Source organism: Oryx dammah, unplaced genomic scaffold, assembly GCF_014754425.2.
Source record: "Oryx dammah isolate SB20612 unplaced genomic scaffold, SCBI_Odam_1.1 HiC_scaffold_18, whole genome shotgun sequence".
Taxonomy (NCBI): domain Eukaryota; kingdom Metazoa; phylum Chordata; class Mammalia; order Artiodactyla; family Bovidae; genus Oryx; species Oryx dammah.
This window is the reverse complement of record NW_024070202.1, coordinates 46,785,473-46,811,867: the sequence shown is the minus strand read 5'-3', so window position 1 is coordinate 46,811,867 and position 26,395 is coordinate 46,785,473. Positions and strand designations below refer to the sequence as shown.

Below are 26,395 nucleotides of genomic sequence, written 5' to 3'. Positions count from 1 at the left end.
TTAAACAATCATAGGTGGCTATCATCCAGTGAAAATTGGAGACCTCTTCAATGGCCGGTACCATGTTATTAGGAAGCTAGGATGGGGCCACTTCTCCACTGTCTGGCTGTGCTGGGATATGCAGTAAGTGCTCCTGGTCGTCTGTGCTGTTGATTCCCGGTCTGGTTCAACATCTTTATTTTATAACAAGCTATTTATTAACTTTTTTCTGCTTTTATATCTGAGACTTATTCTTTGTAATTGCACCACACTCGAGTCATATAGTAATTCATCCATACCAGAAAAACATTTCAAATATAAAATAATAACATATAGACCTTTCAAATTAGTGGGTTTTGACTTTTTTTTAAGCTCTGATCCATAATATGAAACTGTCTTCTTATAGTACACATACACATGTGTAGTGTGTGTGAATTGAAATAAAAGTGTTTTAAAACAATACTTGATCTTAACCATATGTGATGATGAACTCTGATATTTATCTAGTGTGCCATATATTTATGAGGACAGAACAGAAACAAAAAGCAAAAAAGATCTACTCATGAAGCCACTGCTTAACTGTGGGTTCACAATTTGAAAAGTACTATTTTAAAGGAAAGTATTAAAAGTTTCTATTATTAGAGCTTATTAGAGTTCATTATAATGTTTAGTTTATTAGTCTAGTTTATTAGTTGTTACAGTTAACACTTCTGCTGTTAATATTTTTTAATGCATTTTTTCAAAGGGGAAAAAGATTTGTTGCAATGAAAGTTGTAAAAAGTGCCCAGCATTATACAGAGACAGCCTTGGATGAAATAAAATTGCTCAAATGTGTAAGTACTACAAATATGTGAATGATATGAGAAAGGTTAATGACAAAATTTTACAGAGGAATTTTTCTGAATTTTATGAAATTAATTGAATTTATTTATAAATTCAAATACTGAATCTTTTATTTTTAAAAAATTTTCTTTTATTAAAATAGTTTTGGTTGGTATAGTGGAAATGACTTTCAGTCTTAAACACTTCTGTTCTTGAATTTTTCTTTCTCTAGGTTCGAGAAAGTGATCCCAGTGACCCAAATAAAGACATGGTAGTGCAGCTTATAGATGACTTCAAGATTTCAGGCATGAATGGAATACGTATCCTTTCTGACAGTTCTGTTGCTTCCTAATGGCTGAATTAATATTCTAGTTTTTCTTCTCAATTTAAAAAAATATAAATATTTCAAGCACTTATAAAATTCTGTTTGCTCTGCTGTATCACTCTCCACGTGAAACCTCTAGTGTCACTGTTTTATATGACTTTTGAAAGATGAAAGCTTCTTAATTATAAAGATGAGTTGTTCCTTTTGCTTTTTGAATGTGGCGGCCTTACTTCTAGTTTTGGAGAAGAAATGTGTCTTACAAGTGGAGCAAGGGCATCTCATGACCTCTTTTTTTCTTTGGAGAATATAATTTTTAACTGTGCTTCTGGTCAGTTGTTTGCATGCTTAGTAGTTTTGGAGGTGAGGCTCAGCAGGGTGAATGGGTGTGGAAGGAGTTATTTTCTCCTTCTGCCCGGGGCGTTACTAAAGGGTAGCCCAGGAGTGGCAGTGACAGCAGAGTGACCTGTAGCTTAGTGTTGTTGGCACAAGTGGAGAGAAGAAATAATGTCTTTAGTTTCCAAAATGCTGTTTCCATATTTTAGTATTGGATCCTCTGAGCTAGCTCTTTGTGTGATTGACCTAGGCAATGCCTTCATTTCCCAAGGTTCAGGAATACTGGACTGTGTATTCATAGTCCTTTGAGGGGTGAGGGCCAGGAGTGCGTCAAGAGCCAGGGTCTTTTCCTCCTTCCTGACCTTTTATTCTTTCCTTTATCATCTTTGGAACAGATCCAACATTTTGATGTTTGACCTGTTCAGGCTTTAGAAACCTGAGGGCAAACCCTCTCCCAGCTTTCCCCCCCCAGTATCCTATTTGTGCATCTGCTAAGTCCTGATTCCTCCAGGAAGCACTCCCCTCACACCTTGTGATTTGAGGAGGTTTTTATATTTCTTCTAGGGATTCGATTCGAGGACACTGGCAAATTCTGGTGACTGCTGATGTTGCCTCTTCCTTTGCCTTAAGATCCTTTCTGTTAACTGCAGGGTCCATTTTCCCTCTTGATAGATGGAAAGATGGAACTGGTCCTCTGTTCTGCTCTCCAAGTGAGCCTGTTTATGGTAGGCACGGCAGCCCTTCCTCTTGCATCACATTTGGAATGTTGTTGTTAAAACAGCTGATGGAGAATTTCTTTGGAGGAAACATCTAATTTGTAGGTCAATGGAGCTGATTTTTGATATATACACTCCAGTGGCTATCAATGCTTTGAGAATACTCTGGTGATAATTTAGAAACCTTGGGCTGTGGCTCTATGTTTGCTATTAAGTTTAGACCTTGGTTACCATTTTTTTTAAATGAGTTTGGGAAATAGTAAGGAACTTCTCACTTTAGATCATCTATACATAAGTCTGTAGCACATTTGTTTTCCAGTATTGTAAAAATATTTTTCTTATTTTTATTAAAGATATTTAAAGCAGTAATTACTATGATGATGTATTAATAGATCTAGATATTACATAAAATATTAAATGACCTTTTTATAGTCCATATATAGGCCCTAAAGGGTTTCAGACCATTCATTTCTGTATGAATGACATGTTTATATGAGAGACTTTGATGGGGCATAGTTCTGGAGGGCCAGTGGTTAACTAGAATTTCTGTTTTTTAAAAAAATGACAACAGATTCCTGAGATTTCATTATTACAGGTTGTTCTTATGACCATGCCATGTCCTAAATTGTGATCATACATTCTTAAAAACTTAAATAATTAAAATTTTGATCTAGTGACCCAGTAAAAGATATTATTAAAGGAAAAGGTTACTGTGTTTGGTAAATTTCTGTTTTATAAAATGTTTTATGTGATGATTGGATAGAAATTTAGGTAGGCAGGCAGAACACTTAAGAGGGGTGAGTTCTCTTGTTCTTTCCCTCATGGGTTTCTGTGAGGTTTCAGTCTTGCTCATTTTCGTTAAGGCTTATTGTCAGGAGGAGCGTGCTAGACGGAGCAAGCCCACAAGTAAGTATTTTGTCGAGTCATGACTCTTGCCACCTTTACCCTGTGTCTGACAGGAAGGGTTCTTTAAACTCGCTGAGGTTTACTTGCCTCATTCCTCCCATTGTTATGAGTACACGTTAAATCCTATATGGTACATAGTAAGTATCCTTAGTAAATGTTAGATTTTTCTGTTTAGGTGAGAAACAGTAAGCAGCCATTTTTTCTTTTATTTATCTTGGCTGCGCTCGGTCTTCATTGTGACATGCGGGCTCTGTAGTTGTGGTGCACAGGCTTAGTTGCGGCATGAGGGATCTTAGTTCCTGGACCACAGAGTGAGCCTGCACCCCCTGAATTGGGAGCATGGAGTCTTATCCACTGGACCACTAGGCAAGTGCCACACTTTTGTTATTATTGATAGTATTGATGTTACACTTTACAAAGAGCTAATTCTTTTGCCAAGTGCCACAGTGATTCTGCTTTTAGTAATTGTGTCACTCCCGGAAGTGTATCCAGAAATGATCCTTAACCCTGTCCCAGATGTCTGCATGGTCTTTGAAGTGCTTGGCCACCACCTCCTGAAGTGGATCATAAAATCCAACTACCAAGGCCTCCCAGTACGTTGTGTGAAGAGCATCATTAGACAGGTGAGACTTAGGACCTCAGGTCCCATCCTGTATACCTAACTGGCCAGCCTTTCAACACAAATTACTGTTCGTTTGTTTAAAAATATTTATTTATTTTGCTGTGTTGGGTTTTAGTTGAGGCACCCAGGCTTAGATAGCCCCAAAGCATGTGGGATCTTAGTTCCCCAACCAGGCATTGAGCTGGCATTTCCTGCATTGGAAGGCAGATTCTTAACCTCTGGACTAATAGGGAAGTCCCAAATTACTGTTTTGTTTTGTTTTAAATAAAAATAAAAAATATGTACACAGACACATATCTTCCATTTTAAAGATACATATATTACAGCGCTTAACACTGTGAACTTGTTAAATCAATTTTATATTGATATTTACTTAATGATAAGCTATTCTGTCTTATAAAGAGAGTAATATGTAAATGTCAAACACACGTTTCTTTTGGCATCTGAATCTTTTTTCACATAAATGATGCTGTAAAATAAGAAATCGTTTTATCCAATATCATTTACAAAATGTTCCACTTAGAAGATAACACAGATAGCTCTCTATGCCAGCCCTTCAAGATGCCAAAGGGAAAGAATGCCAAGGGGAAGAAGGTGGCCCCAGCTGTGGTCAGGAAGCAGGAGGCCAAGAAGGTGGTGAACCCCCTGTTCGAGAAGAGGCCCAAGAATTTTGGCATTGGACAGGACATCTAACCCAAGAGGGACCTCACCTGCTTTGTCAAATGGCCCCGCTATATCTGGCTGCAGTGGCAAAGGGCTGTTCTCTATAAGTGGCTGAAAGTTCCTCCTGCAATTAACCAATTCACCCAGGCCTTGAACTGACCAACAGCTACTCAGCTGCTTAAGCTGGCCCACAAGTACAGACCAGAGAAGAAGCAGAGGCTGCTGGCCCGAGCTGAGAAGAAAGCTACTGGCAAAGGCGATGTCCCCACCAAGAGACCATCTGTCCTTCGAGCAGGGGTCAACACTGTCACCACCCTGGTGGAGAACAAGAAGGCCTAGCTGGTGGTGATCCTCATGATGTGGATCCCATCGAGCTTGTGGTCTTCCTGCCCACCCTGTGCTGCAAGATGGGGGTTCCCTACAGCATCATTAAGGGCAAGGCCCAGCAGGGCCGCCTGGTCCACAGGAAGACGTGCACCACCGTAGCCTTCACATAAGTCAACTCGGAGGACAAGAGTGCCCTGGCTAAGCTGGTGGACGCCATCAGGACCAATTACAACGACAGATACGATGAGATCCATCGTCACTGGGGAGGCGATGGCCTGGGGCCGAAGTCAGTGGCTCGCATCACCAAGCTGGAAAAGGCGAAGGCCAAAGAACTGGCCACCAGGCTGGGCTGAGTGTACGCTACTGAGTTTTCCGTACATAAAAGTAATAAAAAAGATTCTTCAAAAAATAAAAAAACATAGATAAACATGTAATGTGTTGTTTTTATTTGCTATTTCTTAGTATTTGGATGAAGGGTAAATGAAAGATAATTTAAGGAATGTTTAAGTTATATAAGGAATATTTGTACTTTTGCCTTGACAAAAGGAAAAGACCCTTCAGTTAGGGTCTGTTTGGGTGATGATACTTAAGCAAATGTTTATAGAATGGAAGTATCCACATATGGAAGATCTCCTTCTGATTAGAAATGTTTCCCAGATTCAGTTTTCTGCGTGGAACATACCAGTCTTTGACTCATTGTCCTTAGAGCCTAAGGTAGGAAAGTTGTAGATATGCCTTATTCTGGATTACCTATTCTGATATAATGGATAATATCTGTGGATATTTCTGCAGTTTAAGTAATATCAAAGAGTTTGCTTGGTTTGCTTGAGAAGAGAACCAGGTGGTTTGGTTCTCTTTTTTTGGTCCCAAGGCCTAAAACTTGAGCTAGATATGCCTGAAGATTCTATGCCTGAAATATAGACCTTAATCCAGAATTCTTAAATAAGAAAAGAATCAGAGAATGATTTACAGTTAAGGAATTGTGAATTTTAAGATGTGAGTGTCTGAAGAAGAAGCTTCCTGACAGTTGTAGAGGTATTTGCATGTTGGCATATGTGTATAGGTTTTTAAATTTTTTTTTAAATTGGAAGCTGAATTTGTTTTGTTAAAAGTACCCTAGATATTGCTTTTGAAATTGTGTATAGGTCACTCTGTTTATCCAGTATGTTGTTTATTTCTTTATTTACCTTTGTCTTTTTTGTACTGCAAATTGGCAGCTTATTTTCTAACACTAGATGGTACTTGAGAAGAGGGGCTGCACTGGCTTACCCGCGGAGGACTGCACTCCTACACTGTAGAGTGCATGCACGTGTGCCTAGGATGGGTCCATGGGTAGCTTTTGTTTAATATATCTGTTCCTTTGTGGGTTTTAGATAGTAGCATTTTAACTCATTATTTTAACATGCCTAACATCTCAAGTGAAAATAACTTTCCTTTGATTTAGACGATGATTCATGTTAAGGGAAAATGTTAACCGGAGTTTTTTGATCCCCAAATGTCCCTTTGGTATATATAACTATTAGTGTCAAATCTAAACTTAAAAAAAAAAAATCTAGTTAAAATTTTGAAAAAATTTGTTATCTAATATAAATTTTCTGCTTTATCTCTGATAAATCTTGGAAATCTTGAAAGATTTACATATTTTTTATTTTGATGGAAGGAAAATGGCCATTTATTTTTCTTATAGTTAAATTTAAAATTAAGAAAAAAATGCACATTAAGAAATAACTTATTATTTATGACAATTCTTATTTCTAAATATGCAATTAAGAAAGCATGTGTATATAGTTTTTGTAATTGGAGTATAATTGCTTTACAATGTTGCATTAGTTTCTGCTGTACAATAGCCTGAATCAGCTGTACATATACATATATCTCCTCACTGCTGAACCTCTCCCTCCGCCGCCCCCCATCCTGCCCCTCTCGTCATTACAGTGCACTGAACTGAGCTCCCTGCGCTGTACGGCAGCTCCCCACTAGCTATCTTACACGTATGGTGTATAATGTCAGTGCTGCTCTCTCAGTTCCTCCCCCCATTCTTCCCCCACTGTGTGCACAAGTCCATTCTCTACATCTCTATTCTTCCCTGCAAATAAGTTCATCAGTACCATTTTTATAGATTCCGTATATATGCATTAATACACAATATTTGTCTTTCTCTTTCTGACTTATTTCACTCTGTATAACAGACTCTAGGTCCATCCACATCATGACAAATGACTCAGTTATCTTCCTTTTTATTGCTGAATATGTACATCTTCTTCATCCATTCATCTGTCGATGGGTATCTAGGTTGTGTCCATGTCCTGGCTATTATAAATAGTGCTGCTATGAACATTGGGGTACAGGTTTTACATATTTTAACAAAGTATGTAATTTCAGAAATAACAGCTTGAATGTATATCACACAGGTTTTGTCATCCCCTACTGTTGCCTTAGGTGTCACAATTTAAGCTTGGCAGTGTTGGGAGAAGATGAATTAGCAGAGGAACTGTCAATATTTATTTTGTATTTCAGAATGGAAAACCAAAATCTTGCCATTCTTAGCTAATAAAAGTGTCTCTAAATCTAAATAAGTTCTTGAAGTGTATTGAAACTTTAATGCATACTTACTGAACAAATGATTTAATGAATGTAATCCTCACTTTAATTTATGTACACTGCTTCTTAGAGAGTAAGAACTCATGTAGTATTTTATTGGTCTAGAATAATTTCAAGATGGAATTTTGATTTTATGTGGTCTGCACTTAGTTCCTGTAGGCATTTTTAATAGAAGCTTTGTTTTGCTTTAATTTGATCCCATCTTTATAATTTTCTTCAAGAAAAATACCATGAAATCTGGATTTTTTTCCCCCTCTAAACTTATAACTCTCAAAGTAGTATATTGTTATATATCCCAGGCAGTAATCTCTCTGCCTGAATTTGCTTTCATTCCCTTTGAGTCATCCTCTGGGTTCAGTACTTTTGATTCCTGGGTAATACCAGGAAGATCCTTTCTTAATAGACCCACCCAGCTCTGTCACTCCCCAGGATACAACAGAGTGGGCCAGCTTTCTAATATTCTTTCACTGTGCGGCCTCCTTCACCTCTGAAGTCCAGTGTGGCTGACAGTGCTTCACTCATCGCTGTTGCACACATCTCTCTCCCCTGGTCATCTAGCCATTGATCCCTTCTGGCCATGTATGTTTCTCGTGGTATTCTTTTTGTTTCCAGCACCACCTTTCTTAGTGGTCCTTATCACCTCACCTTTCACTTCAGTTTATTCTGTTGACAGTTATTTTCCTCAGTAAAACTTCACTTTAATAATTCATATCCTTATGTAGAAACCTTTAGGGGCATTCTGTCGCATGTTCTGGAAGATCAATATTGTTGGCTTTCATGAAGCAATGTATAGAGTGATGTAGAACTTGGGTGTTGGTGCCAGATATAATTCTGTATGTCCTCAGGTTTCTGAATCCATGGATTCCACCAACCATGGATTGTAAATATTCAGGGACAAAATTCAAGAATGTTCCAAAAAACAAATTTGAATTTGCTGTGCAGACAACTATTACATAACATTTACATTTTATTTACAATTATTTCTGTAGTATTTACATTGTGCAAAATACTCTAAGTAATCTAGAGATGATGTAAAGTATGTGGGAGGATGTGTGTAGATTACATGCAAATACTGCTGCCCTTTCATTATAAGGGACTTGAGCGTCTGGGGCTCTTGGTATCCTCAGGGGAGGATGGATGTCCTGAAATCAAACCCCTGTAAATTCTAAGGGACAACTGTATATGCTACTCCAGCTAAAGAACTTTAGCCAAGTTACATAATCTTTTTAAGCCATAGTTTCATTATGAATGAGTATAATAATGGTACCTTCATTATTATTGTTAAGGTATAAAGGGATATTGCTGTTAATAATTATGAATATTTAGTCAGTGCTTACTATGTGCAAAGCATAATTTTAAGTACTTTGTAAATTTTGATGTATTGAATCCTCACAATAAGCCTGTGATAGAGGTTTTTTGTGTGCTTTTTCTTTTCTTTTTTTTTTCTTTAAGGAAGTGGAACCTGCAGTTCAGTAATTTAGCCCCAGTCAAGAAACAACCAGTGTTTGTGGTGGAGCAGGAATTCAAACCCAGGTAGTCTGGGTTTGGAGTGTATGTGTTTACCATTTTTCCAAGCAACAAATAATATCTTTGGACTTGTACACAGCTCATGTCCAGTAAAAGTTAAACCATGGCTCTTCTTATTAACCTGTTTAAGGCCTTCTACCATCTGATGAAACTCCATGTTTCCCTTCCAAACCCTGAGTCAGCTCTTATCCCTTGGCAGGTAAATCTTTCCTTATTGATTAATTAATCATCTTTTAAACAGAGCAGATCTGTTAGTGTCCTTTAGGTACAGTTTCCTTTCTAGAATCACCCAAATTAGGGTTTTCTTATGAATATTCAGAGCTGTCCCAAGCATTTATAAACTCACGCTGCTTTACCAGGATTTTTGTACATGATTTTTTTACTACTTTTCTCTAGGTTATTTAGAGAAAATGCTTACTTTCCCATTTTTTTAAGCACCACATCTTTGATTCATTTCTTTTGTCCTAGTCTGTAGAAAATAACCATTCTTTTTTTTCTACCATGTTTATAAAGACGCAACCAAAATTCCACTTCTATGACAAGGCTTCCCATACTCACCCATTAAGAGTGGTATTTCTTCCCTCCCCAGGGAAGGATGGCTGCAGCCTGCACTTGGTTCTTTCTCAATGATTGCAGAGTCTTATAATGTAAGCTAATGTTTCTCATCCTTGGCACTATTGGCATTTTGGACTGGATACCTGCAATACAGGAGACCTGAGTTTGATCCCTGGGTCGAGAAGATTCCCTGGAGAAGGGACTGGCAACCCATTCCAGGATTCTTGCCTGGAGAATTCCAAGGACGGTGGAGCCTGGCTGGCTGCAGTCCATGGGGTCGCAAAGAGTCGGGCATTACTGAGCAACACACTTTCACAGTCCTTTTTTGTAGGGGCGTGTCCTGTGCATTGTAGGTTGTTTAGACATATATGTGGCCTCAGCCCATTAGATATCTGTGTCAGCCAGCACCACCCCAACCGTAACAATTAAAGAATGTCTCTGAGCTTTGTGAAATACCCTCAAGGAGGCAAACTTTCCTTTCGCTGAGAATCATTGCAGTAGTGGGAAGTATGACGAGTACAGTTAAGTTTTGGCAATAGATTTAATTTCAAACTCTGACCTTGACAATTTGCTACGTTGTGGCCCTGATCAAATTAGTTAGCTTCCATAGGCCTGTGTCCTCATTAGTCACATCAGGATGATAATACATAATTTGTGGCTTTCTTGTGGAGATGAGTTTGGAGGGATTGCTGGTAAAGCTTCCAGCATAGTGACGAGCACAGGGTGGCTGCTCTGTCTGCCCAGCTGCATTTTGAGCACCTTGAGTCCCTGACCATGTGTTATGGGTTCTACAACTCTTTGTAGCTTCCTTCATGTTGTAGGCAGTCAGGAATGAGAGGTTATCTTTCCTTAAATGAAGTAGGAAATGTATGTTCCTCTTACTGTACAAAGTGGCTGACCTTTCTGTGATCTGACGGGCTTGTAGATAAACGTTCCCACTTAGTTTGGAAATGTCCCAGCATAATTGAATCACTTGCTTTTCCAAGGTTTCCCATACACTATTACGAATCCTTTTATCATTTTTTAGCTGTCCTCATTTAGTCCTGGTGACCTTGTGCAGGGTCAGGAGGGCCATCCTCTGGTGGTGATGGTGAGAACACCCCCTTGCCTCCACCCAGGCTGCTTCTCTGACCTCAGGCGGGGTCTGTTCCCCCCACCCCCAGCTTTCATTTCTTTTTCTTTTAGAATCAGCTTTATTGAAGTCAATTTTATGTTTAGCTTTTATTTCTAAAGCTGAAAGAAGAAATGGTGCTGTGATGGCAGTATTTGTTATTTGTGGTACATTCAAGATATACCATAGATGATGGAGTTCTAAATACTGTTGCTGTTCTTTAAACACAGCTTACTTTCCTATGTATTTGAAAGGGTAGCTGATATTTTACTTTTTAAAACTTTATGGTTTAATTTCATTGCCCTTTCCAGAAACCTTTTGAAGAAGTGGCGGCTTACCATTAAATGAGGCTTGGTAAGGGCAGGGTGACTTTGCCATGATAAGCAGGTACAGCGTGTAGCCTGGGATTTTTGAATCATTATTCTTTCTGTTATCATGATTATCACAAACATGCATTATGCTCTTGCGGGCGCTCCCTGTTTTAAGTGCTGTCTTTGTATTATGCTGTCTAGTCCTCACCACAGCCTTAGGAGGCTAGGGGTGTTCTTACCTCCACCCTGAAGGAGGTATTAAAAGCTTCTCCAGGTTCCACAGTTACTGTGGGAATCAAGGCTGGAATCCGGATGGTGTGATCCAGAGTCCATGCTCTTGACTGTGGGCTAGTGTTGTTATGGAATGTCTACACAGGAAGACTGGAAGAATTTTACATTATAGCATGTCTTGTGAAAAGTGTGTATTCATGTTTCTGGAGATGGTTTACTTTTACATTAATAGTGGAAGTAGCAATTAGATCATTTTAAGGTACATGACTTAATTGGTGATATGTGCTGCAGTATGTAAGCTAAGGGACTTTCCAAATGCCTTACTTTTTCAAACCCACCTTCTGTGGGCAGCTGACTTTGCAGACAAAACCAAGAATCAGGTCCCTACCCAGCAGGCTGTTATCATGAATTTGTCAACACTTATTACTTATTTACCGTTTATATGATCTCACTGGTCCTAGTTATCAATGAATTAATTATGATCAAGCCAATATTGTTCAATTTTTAGAATAGAAAATTGGTTGGTAAGCATTTTTATGCTCTTGGATTTGCCCATGTGGTAGTACATATGATTCTCTACTAACTTGAATTCTCCTCCTCAGAGTGCTGGGTATGCAACTCAGAAATTCGGGGAAGCTGCTCCATTCAAGGGAATCAAGCCCCTTCCCCAGCTCATTCCTCTGCGCTGCTGCAGTGCTAGGCAGTGTTTTACCTTTTGTCCTGACTGTATTCAGAAGTGAAGTACAGCTACTTAACTTTCTCATTAATTTTCGCTGGTCAGAGTTGGAAAGAACAAGGAGCAGGGAGATTTCAGGACAGAGCGGACGAGGAAAGTGTCCGTGGCCCTCGTCCTCGGGGGTTGTGGCAGGTGTTTCCCACACTTCTCATTCAGTCTAGCATGTGCTTGTCGGAGCAGCTGGTAGCATTTACCTCCTGTCTGTCCTCTGTCCTTGTGAGGAAGAGAGATCCTCTGGGAGCTTTAGCTTTCCCAGGAGCGAAGCCTCTGGCTTGAGGCGCGCTCTCTGCGTTACTCTCCGTGTCCACAGGGACCAGTGTCCCTGTGTGGTGCTCTTGCCCTGGGCGCTCCCCTGCACGGCCAGCCCCTCTGCTGCTGGCCGGGTCTCCCTGGTGCTGGTTACGAGGCCTTGCCCATGTCATCAGAGGTCGCCCCCTCTCCTTGCCCTGCGTCCTTTCTTCTGGTGTGGCAGAAGAAAGGTGCCCATATTGTGACCAGAGTCAGAAGAGAATGTGCAAAATTGTTCTTGTTCTGTTTCTCTGTGCAGTTTAGAATTTAGGGGGAAGCTTTCTGTGGGTGGTGAGCAGGCCCTGGGAGATACCTTCAGGTGAAACCTCCATGTTATTCCCAGCTTACTCCTCCCTTTCTGTATTTGACAGGACCAATTTCTAGCACACCGAGGTGGAAAGGGAGTTAGTTTATGTTGTTAACACCAGTAATAAATGGTCTTTCGCATGGTTCATAGGTGCCTAGACAGAAATATTAGAGACTGTCCTAACCAAGTGCCTTATTTTACGGCTGAATTTGAGGTCAGGGGAGGGAGGAGATTTAATCTGAGCCACAGCTAGTCAGTTCCTGAACCAGAACTGAAGTCTCCTGGCTTCCAGCCCAGAGCTCTGCCTGCTGGTCTGCACTACCGCTGCCTCACATGGAGAGAACCGGCCCCTGCCCGTGGGGGTGAGCTGCCTCCCTGGAGTGGGATGCAGCCTTTTCCTGGCCGTCTGTGATTACTTGACCTGGGCTCTCATGATGGAGCAGATGGCAGCGAGGATCTCTGCTGCCTCCTGCTGATGAGGCCAACTATGTTTTTTAGGCAAGAGATAAACAATGTTCTGTGGTAAGACAAGTGAGATCTAACCTTGAGCATGAAATTTGATTCGTTGATTGTTTTTTTTATTGTCATAATATTTGGCATAAATTTTTGTAAGATTGCCTATCATTTTTTGATTCTGGATTCTGGGATGCTTTAACTTCACTGGCTGAGAACAAAAATGCTATTTTTGAAAATAAAATCATTCTTATAGCTATATATTTTAAAAATATACTAGTATTCATTAAAAGAATCATCAGGTAGATCCAATTCGTATTATAGATGGGAGAAATGAGACCCAGAGAAATTTAATAAGTGACTTAGCGAAGTTATGTTTATTAAGTCAGTATCAATACAAGTCTTCTGACTTAGTTCATTTTACCATTTAGTTTGAGCTTCTTGTGAGCTAGACATTGTACTGTGAGTTTTTCATACATTATTTCTAATTCTTTTCACATTTCCATCTAATGGATAATGTTCCCCCTTTTATAGATAAGAAAATGGAAGGTCAGGCAGCTTAAGTACCTTGCCTTGTGAATGAGTGATTGAGAAGTCATGCAGGAGTGGCCTGAGTCCCAAGATCATGATTTAATAGTGTTCCATGCTGTCTCTTAGCTGTTTTCTTCAAGATTTGCATTATCTTAACTAGTTTATTGCTGAAAGCAATAGTCTTTTTCTTGTGTTCAAGTCTTCTCTTTGTGTTGTTAGACATAAGCAATATTTCTTGAGGAAGGTTAGCTGTGTTGAGTTCAGTTGTTGTTCAGTTGACCAATCATATCCAACTCTGTGACCCCATGGACTGCAGCACACCAGGCCTCCCGTCCCTCACCTCACGGAGTTTGCCCAAGTTCATGTTCATTGCACCGGTGATGCTGTCCAACCATCTCATCCTCTGACGCCTTCACCTCCTTCTGCCCTCAATCTTTCCCAGAATCAGGGACTTTTCCAATGAATCGGCTGTTCGCATCAGATGACCAAAATACTGGAACTTTAGCTTCAGCATCAGTCCTTCCAGGGAATATTCAGGGTTGATCGCCCTTAAGATTGACTGGTTTGATCTCCTTCCTGTCCAAGGGACTCTCATGAGTCTTCCCCAGCACCACAGTTCAAAGGCATATGTTCTTTGGTATTCTGCCTTCTTTACAGTCCAGCTCTCACAGCAGTACGTGACCACTGGCCAAGACCATAGCCTTGACTATATGGACTTTTGTTGGCAGAGTAATGTCTCTGCTTTTCAACACACTGTCTAGGTTTGTCATTTCTTTCCTGCCCAGAAGCAATCATCTTCTGATTTCATGGCTGCAGTCACCATCCACAGTGATTTTGGAGCCCAGCAAGAGGAAATCTGTCACTACTTCCACCATTTCCTTTCTATTTGCTATGCAGTAATGGGGGTGGATGCCATGATCTTAATTTTTTAAATATTTAGTCTTAAGGTGGCTCTTTCACTCTCCTCCTTCACCCTCATCACGAGGCTCTTTAGTTCCTCTTCACTTTCTGCCATTTAGAATGGTATCATCTGCATATCTGAGGTTGTTGATGTTTCTCCCTCCTATCTTCATTCCCGCTTGTAACTCATCCAACCTGGCATTTCTCATGATGTGCTTAGCGTATAGGTTAAACAAACAAGGTGACAGCAGACAGCCCTGTCCAACTCCTTTCTGAATCCTGAACCAATCAGTTGTTCCATACAGGGTTCTAACTGTTGCTTTTTGACCTGCATACAGGTTTCTCAGGAGACAGTAAGATGGTCTGGTATTCCCATCTCTCTAAGAACTTTCCACAGTTTGTCATACTTTAGTGTAGTTAATGAAACAGAGATAGATGTTTTTCTGAAATTCCCTTGCTTTTTCTATAATCCAGTGAATGTTGGCAATTTGATTTCTAGTTCCTCTTCCTTTTCTAAACACAGCTTGGACACCTGGAAGTTCTTGGTTTGCATAATGCTGAAGCCTAGCATGCAAGACTTTAAGCATGATTTTACTAGCATGGGAGATAACTGCAGTTGTCTGATGGTTAGGACATTCTTTGGTATTGCCCTTCTTGGGAATTGGGGTGAGGATTGACCTTTTCCAGTCCAGTGGCCACTGCTGGGTCTTCCAGATTTGCTGACATAATGAATGCAAAACACTGATAGCATCCTCTGTTGAAGTGAAGTCGCTCAGTTGTGTCCAACCCTTTGTGACCCCATGGACTGTATGTAGCCTACCAGGCTCCTCCATCCATGGGATTTCCCAGGCAAGAGTAGAGGAGTGGGTTGCCATTTCCTTCTCCAGGGAGTCTCCTGCATTGTAGGCAGACACTTTACCATATGAGCCATCAGGGAAGTCCTGTCCTCTAGGGATCTGGATAGCTCTGCTGGAATTTCATCACATTCACTAGCTTTATTAACAGCAGTGCTTCTTAAGGCCCACCTGACTTCACGCTGCAGAATGTCTAGCTCTGGGTGACTCACTACACCATCGTAGTAATCGAGTTCATTAAGATCTTTTTTATACAGTTCTTTTATGTATTTTTTTTCCATCTCTTCTCAATCTCTTCAGTGTCTACTAGGTCTCTACCATTTTTACCCTTTATTGTGTCCATCTTTCTGCAGAATGCTCCCTTGATGTTTCCAGTTTTCCTGATGAGATCTCTAGTCTTACTTCTTTTGTTGTTTTCTTCCATTATTAAACACTGTTCATTGAAGAAGGCCTTCTTGTCTCTTCTAGCTGTTCTTTGAAACTCTGCTTTAATTGGATATACCTTTCCCTCTTTCATTTTTCCCTTCTCTTTGTTCTTCTGCTGTTTGTAAAGCCTCCTCAAATAACTGCTTTGCCGTCTTGCTTTTGTTTTTCTTTGGGATGGTCTTGTTCACTGCCTCCTGTACAATACTACAGACCTCTGTCTGTAGTTCTTCAGACACTCTGTCATATAGATCTAATCCCTTGAATATACCTGTTACCTCAACTTCGGATTCATACAGGATTTGATTTAAGTCATACCTGCTGGCCTAATGTATTTCTCAGTTTTCTTTAGTTTAAACCTGAATTTTGCTATCATGATCTAAGCCACAGTCAGCTCCAGGGCTTGTTTTTGCTGACTATATACGGCTTCTCCATCTTCGACTATGAAGAATGGAATTGGTTTGATTTCGCTATTGACCATTTGGTGATGTCTCTGTGTAAAGTTGTCTCTTGTGTTGTTGAAACAGAGTATTTGCTATGACTAATGCAGAATTCAGTTAGCCTTTGTTTGCCCCGCTTTATTTTTTGTTCTCTAAGGCCAAATTTGCCTATTACTCCATGTATATCTTGACTTCCTACTTTTGCATTCCAATCCCCATTGATGCATAGAATATCTCTTTTAGGTGTTAGTTCTAGGAGGTCTTATAGGTCTTCATGGAACTGATCAATTTCAGTTTCTTCAGCATTGGTGGAATGGGCATAGACTTGAATTACTGTGAGGCCGAATGGCTTGCCTTGGAAATGAACCGAGATCATTCTATCATTTTTGAAGTTGCACCCAAGTCCTGCATTTCAGACTCATTTGTTGATTATGAGGGTTACTCTGTTTCTTGTATGGGGTTCTTGCCCACAGTAGTAAATATAATGGTCATCTGAATTAAATTCGTCCATTCCCATCCATTTTAGTTTGCTGATTCCTAGGATGTCATTGTTTATTCTTACCATCCCCTGCTTGATCACTCACAACTCACCTTGATTCATGAAACTAACATTCCATATGCAGTACTGTTCTTTGCAGCACCGGATTTTACTTTTGACAACCAGACACATCCACAAATGAGCATTGTATCCACTTTAGCCCAGCCACTTTATTCATTCTATTAGTATTTCTCCTCCACTCTTCCCCAGTAGATATGGGACACCTTAGACCTGGGGGACTCATCTTTTGGTGTCATATCTTTTTGACCTTTTTAAATAGTTCATGAAGGTTCTCATGGCAGGTATAACTGGAGTGGTTTGCCAATCCCTCCTCCAGTGGATCACATTTTGTCAGAACGCTCTGCTATGACGTGTCCGTCTTGGGTGGCCCTGCATGGCATAGCTCAGAGCTTCATTGAGTTATGCAAGCCCCTTCGTCACGACAAGGCAGTGATCCATGAAAGGGATTAAATATCTGAAACCTTAAATTCTTACTGAGAACACTTTGCTTAAGTGTCTCATTTTCATTGAAATTCATTTTAACACATTTGGATATTGGATCATATTAACTCTTACCTAAGCAGCTTCACATGCAGTGAAACAACCTAAGAACTATGAAAGAACTAAGGTGGAAAGTTAGGAACAACTTGTTCATGAGATGGTAGTGAAAGATATTTTTGGAAAGATGCTGACATTTTAACTTTGAGTTAATATTTGATGATTGAAGTGAAATTTTAGTTGAAATAATTAAAAACAGTTTAAACTTTCTAAAAGTCTTATTCCTTTTACTTCCACAGACTGGAAGTCATCAGTGTACTTGTCCATTAATTTCTTGTACTTCTCAGAATTTCTCTTACTACTCATATATAAGAACTCCATGTGATACTTCAGTTTGCACAAAGAAGATGCATGAATGCCAGTGAATATATACAGGCTCATTGAGTTGTGTTCCCTTCAGAATTATAACCTTATTCTCTATGGAAACACATAATGCTATGTTTCATACTGTTGGTCTTTTGGCATTTTAAACATAATTTAAACATATTCTAGTTGAAGTATTATCTAAAACATTAAATATTAATTTTAAGGCAAAAAAGTCAAAGCCTCGTGGAGATGGGGAACTTTGTTTATTGCTGTGTATCAAACATCTATAAGCATATGCAGCCTGTTATAGGAGCTCAACTGATGCTCAGTCAGTGAAGTCATGTGAAAGTATTTCCAAGGAAAAGTTTTTTAAATGAATGTGAGGATTTTCATCTTGGTTAAGAGACTCATGTTCCTTCTACTTTCCTTGCGAAATCTCTGTGCCTTCACTTACTAATGTTTTGTCATCTTAAGATTGTTTGGGCTTCCCTGGTGGCTCAGCTGCTAAAGAATCTGCCTGCAGTGCAGGAGACCTGGGTTGGATCCCTGGGTTGGGAAGATCTCCTGAAGAAGAGAAAGGCTACCCACTCCAGTATTCTGGCCTGGAGAATTCCATGGACTGTATAGTCCATGGGTAGCAGAGAGTCAGATACAACTGAGGGACTTCCACTTTCAAGATTGTTTAGCCAGAAACTGAAGGTAGACAGAAGCATTGGGTTTTTGCTGAGAACTTTTCCGAGTTGACAGTATTAGCTCTCTTCTGCTTGTCTTTTCCTCACTTCCTTGTCTAATGTGATCAAGACCACAAAATGACTTAAAATGTTTGAATGAAGATGTTTATCAAATGCAAATGTTTATTGAACATGTAGAATTTGTAATATATGGGAACATGAACTGTATTTTAAAATATTTTTTTTTCCTTATGAAAAGAAAGAATTCCCCCTCTTAGGGAAATAATTCCAGAAAAACTTTGGCCTGGCATTTAGGTCACCATACTCTGTAATTTTTGCTATATATATATTTACACACACACACACGGTAAATATGTGAGTATCTTGGTTTAGCAGTTTCTTTTAATTCAGTACTATATAGTTTATAGCCTGGGTACCAAAGCTACCTAATTCTCCTTTCCTACAATATTAGAAATGTACAGACATCATTAGCCATTATGGGAATGCATATCAATGAGATACACACTTCACACCCACAAGAGTGACTAAAATGAAAAGACAGATAGCAAGTATTGATCATCCGGAAAAAATTGGAATCCTTGCACATTGCTGATGGGAATGTAAAATGATGCAGCCATTGGATAAAACAGCTTGGCAGTTTATTGAAAGACTAAAGATAGAGTTACAGTATGACCCAACAATTGCGCTACTAAGAAAAATAAAGACATGTCTACATAGAAACTTGTACATGAATGTTTATAGCAATATATTTATAGTAGCCATAAAATGGAAAGAACTCAAATGTTCATCATTGAATGACTAAACAAAATGTATTTTCAGTGGAAAATTATTTGGCATCTAAAAAAAATGAGGTATTGCTATGTGCTGCACATGGATGAACCTTGAAAGTATTGGGCCAGGTACAAAAGACCACTCTGTATCATTCCACTTACATAAAATGTCCAAAGCCAGGAAAGTAGATTAGTGATTGCTTAGGGCTAGAGGAGTTGGAAGGAGATGGGGAGTGACTGCTAATGGGTGCAGTATTTCGTCTTTGTGTGATGAACATGTTCTAAATTATATAGTGATGACCATTGCACATCTAGAAACCATTCTATTGTACACTTAAAAGGGTGAATTAAAAAAAAAAGGGTGAATTGTGTGTCATGTAAATTACATCTCACCAAAGTTGTTATTTTAATAAGCATATGTTTAAATGCATTTTCTTCTATGAGCATAAATTATCTCCAGAATGATATACACTGGTTGCTTATGGGAAGGAGCTGGGTTCCTATCGGGCCCAAGTTCCTATCGTGCCTTGTAATGACTGTAACTATTTTACAAATAAATGTTGAATAATAAAAGTATTAATAACTCCTTCCTGATTTTATGTGATCAGGTCCTTCAGGGGTTAGATTATCTCCACAGTAAGTGCAAGATCATTCATACTGACATAAAGCCGGAAAACATCTTGATGTGTGTGGACGATGCATATGTGAGAAGAATGGCAGCCGAGGCCACCGAGTGGCAGAAAGCGGGCGCTCCTCCTCCTTCAGGGTCTGCAGGTGAGAAGGCTGGGCCAGCTTTGTGTCAGTCTGTGTAGGGGCATTGAGAGCCTGCAAAGTTGTTCATAGGAAGCAGTTGAGTTAAACGTGTACATGTTAGGAACTTGCATAAGAGTCGGGAAATGACTGGTAATAATAAGTAGACCTTTTTCTTGAGAAGGAAGATGCCCCAATTAAGTCATACTTTAATATTTGAATTACTTAGCTTTGTCCTCCCTTAAAAGGTCACTGAATTCTTTTTACCTGCTGCTTCATTTTCATTTGAACACTGTCTGCGTTGGCCACTTCTCTACAAAGGAGTGTATAGTAACAGGTTTCCTGTAGCCAACCTACAATCATCAGAATGCTTCCTTGTCTCCATTGAGCATAGTTACATCAGTGTAACTGGTGCACTTAAAATTAGTTATAAGAACTTCAGGGTGAAAGAAGATCAACTGACTTGAGCACTGGTGTATGAAGTTTTATTTCTGGTTTTCACAAGGTGTCAAGGTGGCCGTGAAGTGTGGATGATGCTTCCATCCTCTCTGCACGTGCTTTCTGCCCTGGTGTGTTGTCAGGTAGCACAGGGACTGCAGAGTGAAAGCCCTCAAACTGAGGCTTTTGGCAGATGAACCACTTATGAATCTTCTTTTCTACCATCAGGTTGCTGTTTAGATAATGGAACCATAGTCTGTTAAGCTTTTGACATTGGCCAAGTCTGTTCATGTCATTTCTAGACTATTTGTAGTAGTATTGGATCTATTTTAGTTGTATGAACTTGTGAAATAGTTTTCAAACATAGATGTGGAAAGTAATTGTTCATTTCTTTGTCTATAAACAAGTTGGGTTTTGTCACTCTTCTCCATTTTTCTTACCAGTCAGTGTTTTGTGATTGTTTTTGAAATGAATAAGTGTTTAAGTTCAGATTAATAAGAGAAATGACTCCATGTGAACCACTATGGCTTTGCTTTTTAAGAGCCAATCATTTGTTTGAGTTGGATAAACTTTCTTTAGGGCTCTATGATTAACAAGCTTTAATATTTAAAGCTGTTTAAAGTTATTTAAGTTGCATAGCCATTAAAAGGCAGTAGTTATTTCATTTTACAGTTCAGATTACCTACAAAAAGATAAGTATCTGTTTCACTCTAAATGTTCACTTTATTTTGCTTTGTTTTTAGTGAGTACTGCTCCACAGCAAAAACCTGTAAGTACTTACACGTATACTTCTATTACCTCCTTGTCAAAAGTGACTAGTCATTATTGAACTTTTCTAATTGTAACATTAGTTTTTGTTTCTTTCTGCAACAGCTTTTTTTTAAGGGTTGTTTGAGGGAATTAGTTTTACTTTTGTTGTGGTTGTTGTTCCTTTCTCAATCACAGATGTTGTCATGTATTTTAGTGTAAAAGACAGCCATGTTTATAAATGCTGTGTATTATAAATGCTGTGTATACTTGAATATGCAAGACAATGTTTTGAAAAAGTGAAGTGATTTTTAGAGGTGGGATAATTAGAGCTGTCCCAAATTCTGTATTTTCCTCGTGTACTTTCTGGAGTGCTGTTGGCTGAGTCTGATAAAATGTGAGGTTATAGAGATAGGGTTTTAAGTGTGATTATTCCACAGACACTTTCTATTATTTCTGATTTGCCTCTAAGTTACCTGTTTTTTCTGAAGCTGCTGTTCTAATTTTTTTCCAGCTAGTAGTTAAATGTGAAAGAGCGTTATCTGTGTGGTCCTTTCAAAATACCAAGTGTGAACAAATGAAGCAGGCTGTTTGGAATTAAATTCTAGCCCAGAGAATCTAATCCTGGTTTAGGCTTGGTTCCAGTTAAGCATAGAATATATGTATATCTCAAGTTGATGGGTCACCTGCAAGTTTTAAAGGTCTTTATGACCCGAAAGCCCTTGGAAGGAAATGTGCAGAACTCCAGAGTGCAGCCAGCAACCCTCAGTCTGCAGTGGGAGTCCCAGCAGGAGGAGGAGCTGTAAGAATTCTGCCGCCTGGCCTGCTGAGCTCTGCTGTGGCTTGAGCAGCTTGCTTTGATTATTGGTTCTGTGAAAGACTGGAGGATCCCATTGCCAGTACTTTCCAAGTCAGATGGCCATGACTGGAGGCAGACTGAAACCATGGCTTTCTCTTTTTTTCCGTTTACTTCATATGCTCATTTCTTACAGTTCCTGCTGTCTTGGCTGCTTTTAACAACTTAGTGTGTGAGACCCAAGGACAAACAGCGCTGTTGACCAAACATGAATGAAGTACACCTGTCTTGGCAGACAGTTGAGTAAGACAGTAAAGAGAGGGAACATTGTTAATACTTTGTAGACAGGCAGCAGCAAATGAAACTTGCAAGAGACCCTCTTGTCTAAAGGCAGAAATGCCTCGGCATATTTAGTTCTTAGAATTTAAAGGGAAAAGACTTGCTGGATTTAAGCTGTATCTCTCCATCGGCAGGAGCTGGTAGTAGTCCCGCTACTTGATATCAGCACTGGTTTCTTTTTTTTCTGGCTTTGCTGCAACGCTAACCATATTGTGGATCTCATGTCTGGGCATGTGATTTTAATTGAATAGACCTGAGAAAACAGACTGTGTTGGCATTTGCCATGTTGCCAGCACTTAGACGCTGCTGCATAGTGCTTTAAAAAGAAGCAAACTAACCTGTGCTGTTTTCTTAACATGTTGTAGATAGGAAAAATATCTAAAAACAAAAAGAAAAAAATGAAAAAGAAGCAGAAAAGGCAGGCTGAGTTACTGGAAAAGCGCTTGCAGGAAATAGAAGAATTGGAGCGAGAAGCTGAAAGAAAAATAATAGAGGAAAACGTCACGTCAGTTGTACCTTCCAATGAGCAAGACGATGAATACCACCCAGAGGTGAAGCTAAAAACAGCAGGACTGGAGGAGGTGGCCGAGACAGAGACTGCGAATAACAACGGTCAGTGAATGCTGGAGATCGGGCTGCACCCCAGGGCCTCACGCAGGGCGACTTGGCGCTGCTGTGTTTCAGACCTGAGGGAGATTCCAAGTCATCCCTGGAGAATGTGGGAGCTGTCTGATACTTGCTTTGTAAAATATGCACCAGAAATATGTTTCAAAATAGTTTTTGTTTTTTAATGGAAAATGTCTGAGAAGCACCATGTCTTTATCATGTTAATGATTGTCCTTCATTTTGTAATTAAGCTTTGACTCAACAGTAATGTACCCTTAGACAATCTCTGAAGATTATAGAGGAGAGGGTAGAAAATGGAAATACAGCTCTATGTATGCTCATTTTCTCTAAGAGCTAGCTTTTTCTAATAAGAGTAGCCTAGTTATTTAGTAAATGAAAAATAAGATTTAGAGAACTTGGAGATTTACCCTGAGAGCCCAGAGGTGTTTGCTGTGTAGCAAGTGAAATTAGCACGTTCAAACATGTCTCTTGTTGGAGAGGATAAATGCCTAGTGCACTCTGTTAAGGAGAATGACAAGTTCTGATTCTCACCCTTCCACTTCTTAAGGTGAAGCTGAGGACCAGGAGGAGAAAGAAGACACTGAGAAAGAAAACACTGAGAAAGATGAAGACGATGTTGAACAGGAGCTGGCGAACATAGACCCTACCTGGATAGAGTCACCGAAAACTAACGGCCACATTGAGAACGGCCCCTTCTCACTGGAGCAACAGCTGGATGATGAAGACGACGATGAGGAAGATTGCCCAAATCCTGAGGAATGTAACCTCGATGAGCCAAACGCAGAAAGCGATTACACATATAGCAGCTCCTATGAACAATTCAATGGTGAATTGCCAAATGGACGACATAAAATTCCCGAGTCACAGTTTCCAGAATTTTCCACATCATTGTTCTCTGGGCCCTTAGAACCTGTGGCTTGTAGCTCTGCACTTTCTGAGGGATCCCCCCTTACTGAGCATGAGGAAGGCAGTCCATCCCATGACAGAAGCAGGACAGTCTCAGCCTCCAGCACTGGGGATTTGCCAAAAAGTAAGTGTTCTTCCCATGAGCTCTGCTTTCAGTCCCTGAGGGGCATGCCCTTGACATACTGGGAAGGGGATTGCCTGGAGGAGGTATAGCCATGTATGTATGCAGTAAGCACTTTTATTTTATTACTTTTATAACCATGATTAAGTTAGTGTAATTTAAAAAATATCCTGGACCACTAGGATTTCTGTTGCCCCCTGCATATCAGATCCCATTTCTGAATTTTTTTCTTCCCTTCTTCTATCTTAGTGATGATACCTTTGCAAAAGTTTTCTAAGTCTAGCGTTTTCCCCTGTAGCTTTCTGTAGTGTACTTCCATCTGATAATGCTATGTTTAGTTTTTGGTTTTTTTGTTCTGCTTCATTTCTAGTCAAGGGAAGATGTGCCTGCTCTCTATCTTTATCGAGGAAAAACTATCTTTATTTTGATAGCTGTTCTTGATTACACCACTCTCCTGTTAAAATTTTAAAGGAAGTGACGTAGGTTTAAATGTGGTGATGATGTATATCAAACCCTGATTTTGAGGGTGGGTGCCACGTGACGTATCTCTGCCTGTAGTGTGCTGGGGGACTTCAGGAGGCAAACACTGTGTCACAGTTGGCTTGCACTCTGGCCCACAGTGGAAAAGCTCAGAAACCTCCTCTGCTCCCTCTGCTGACAAGAATGTTAACACATGGCGAGTCCGTTGATGAGCCAGCCCTGCAAATAGCTCAGGATGTTCTGCAGCCCCAGAGACCTGCAGAGTCCTCTGTTACGCATTGGCCACAGCTAGTCACCCTAAGGATGTGGGTTTTCTTGTAACTTGGACAGACGTATTCTCCTCCTGTCTACCTTTACTCTGACCAGAAGGTTTGAAAGTGCTTGAAATGCTTTCACAAGCAATGTGGCTTCATCTAAGGAAAAACTCACCTCTTACTCTCCTTGATTCTCCTTATATTCCCATACTACTGCTGACACTTCAGGTACCAAGTGTATGTGTAGGGGCTTTCCTACACTAAATAGCTCTCCAGCGCCAGCTCAGTGTCTCGTAGTTTAAGTAAAGTTTGACACTGCCTGGAGATAGCGTCACATGCCAGGGTCTAGGGCTCAGTTTCATCAGACTGTATCAGCCCCCCACCCCAACCTGTCACAAGTCCAAGTCGTCATCTCTACTTCTGATAAGTTCTAAATCGGAGGTTTCCGTGATGCTGTCCTGGAGTTCAATTAATTTGTTAGAGCAGCTCACAGAACTCAGGAAAATAGTCAGCTAGCTGCTGGATGGTCTGTTGATGAAGAAAGGATGTAAGTCAGCGACAGCCGGATGGAAGGGATGCATAGGGCATGGTGTCTGGGAAAGGCACGAGGCTTTCAGGCTCTTTCCTGAATCACCCCTTCCCTGACGTATCTCCTGTATTCTGTGGTACGGACTCACTGATTCTTTTTTCTTTTGATTAACAGATCCAATTGTGTGTTATCATTTACAGCTTTTTTTTTTTAATGCCAGAATTACCCCAAGTTTGGCCTTTGTCAGCCTCTTCAAGTTGGTTCTTAGGCCCTTTTGACACAGTCTCATTGTTCTCCAGGTGCCTCCTCACTCTTCTAGAACCACATGTCCCAGGGTCATACTTGGGACAGGACCCAGGCTGGATTCAGACTTGTTGCCGAGTAGTTTTTGCTATTAAGATCTTGTAAATGTTTTATAATGTACATAATGTATAGGAACAGTAGTATGTAAACTTTATAAACACACATATATTGAAATGAATGTTCAAACATCTTTTACTGATGGAGCAAACAGTATAAAAAGATTTAGTAATGTAGCATGGTCTCTTCCCCATTTATTTTTAAGACCTAATTTGAGTGTCTGTGTGAACGTGGCATGCTTGCTGATGCTTCTGGGAGAAAGAGCAGGTCTGGTTTTCCCACTGATGCCAGTCTCTTACCAAGCTGACCTTTTCATTCATCCAGTCATTTGTTTAGAGGCACTCAGTTTGGGTTTTCAAAGCCTGGTCGTTGGAGAACTGTGGACAGCCTCCACGCGGAGGTGCTTTGTTTCCTGTTGGGAGGATCCTGTCCTGGAGGCTGGCAATTGGCCACAGGGCACTAAAGAATGGGAAGTGGGAGAAGTAGCCTTCACTCAGTTTGTGTGGATCCTTGTATATCAGGAAATAGTAGAAGAAATGCTGGGGCTGGAATGAGAAGATTGAGGATCACCTTATATGCCAGGCTAAAGAATGTGAACTTCTCCCTAGAGTAATTGTGTAGCCACTGAAGGTTGGGAAGAGGAGGCAGGGTTCCTCTTGGATTATTAGCTGTTGGGTATATATATATAAATAATATTATGTATATATTTTAATATTATATAGTATTAAAGAGGCCTGGGAGCAGGGTGGCGCCTGCAATGCTCATGTCCTGTCGCCCTCACCTCAGGGCCGTGTCAGCGGCAGTGCTTGGCTGGGCGCTGGAACATAGCTCCACACCCTTCTCTCCCCTACTCTTGCTCCCTAGACTGTTTGCTGCAGAGCAGTTCAGAGAGGACTTTTTAAAGCACGCCCCCCACCTCCCACCTTCAAGATATTTCCACGTAGCACACCCCCGGCGGCGTCTTTCTCTGAAGCTTGCAGCCCCGCACAGTCGGTCCATAGCGCCTCTCCTCCTGATGCCGGCCCCACCCACCTCTGTCTCCCCTGCTTGCTCTGCTCCTCCCACGCGATCTTCTTTCTGAAGTTTCTCAAGGGCGCAAGTTTATTTCTGCCTCTCTGCGCTTTGTATTTGCTGTCATGTCTGCCCAGAGCCTCTCTCCTTCGTGCTGCCCTGCATTCAGACCTCTCCTCAAACATCACCTTCTCAGAAAAGACCCCTTGGGC

At 40.3% G+C, this 26,395-nt stretch overlaps 1 protein-coding gene and 1 pseudogene across 9 annotated transcripts in view; both read left to right on the top strand.

Annotated features, from left to right (window-relative positions):
* Positions 1-26,395, top strand: part of SRPK2 (SRSF protein kinase 2) — a 241,593-nt gene that overhangs the window by 193,775 nt on the left and 21,423 nt on the right. For all 9 annotated transcript variants that reach the window (XM_040260807.1, XM_040260804.1, XM_040260802.1 and 6 more), the window contains 8 exons: positions 15-123; positions 725-812; positions 1,034-1,121; positions 3,598-3,704; positions 19,434-19,599; positions 20,757-20,782; positions 22,261-22,507; positions 23,070-23,552. In XM_040260807.1, the coding sequence (XP_040116741.1) occupies positions 15-123; positions 725-812; positions 1,034-1,121; positions 3,598-3,704; positions 19,434-19,599; positions 20,757-20,782; positions 22,261-22,507; positions 23,070-23,552 (1,314 nt within the window). The remainder of the gene's footprint in view (positions 1-14; positions 124-724; positions 813-1,033; positions 1,122-3,597; positions 3,705-19,433; positions 19,600-20,756; positions 20,783-22,260; positions 22,508-23,069; positions 23,553-26,395) is intronic.
* Positions 4,000-5,095, top strand: LOC120878169 (annotated as a pseudogene).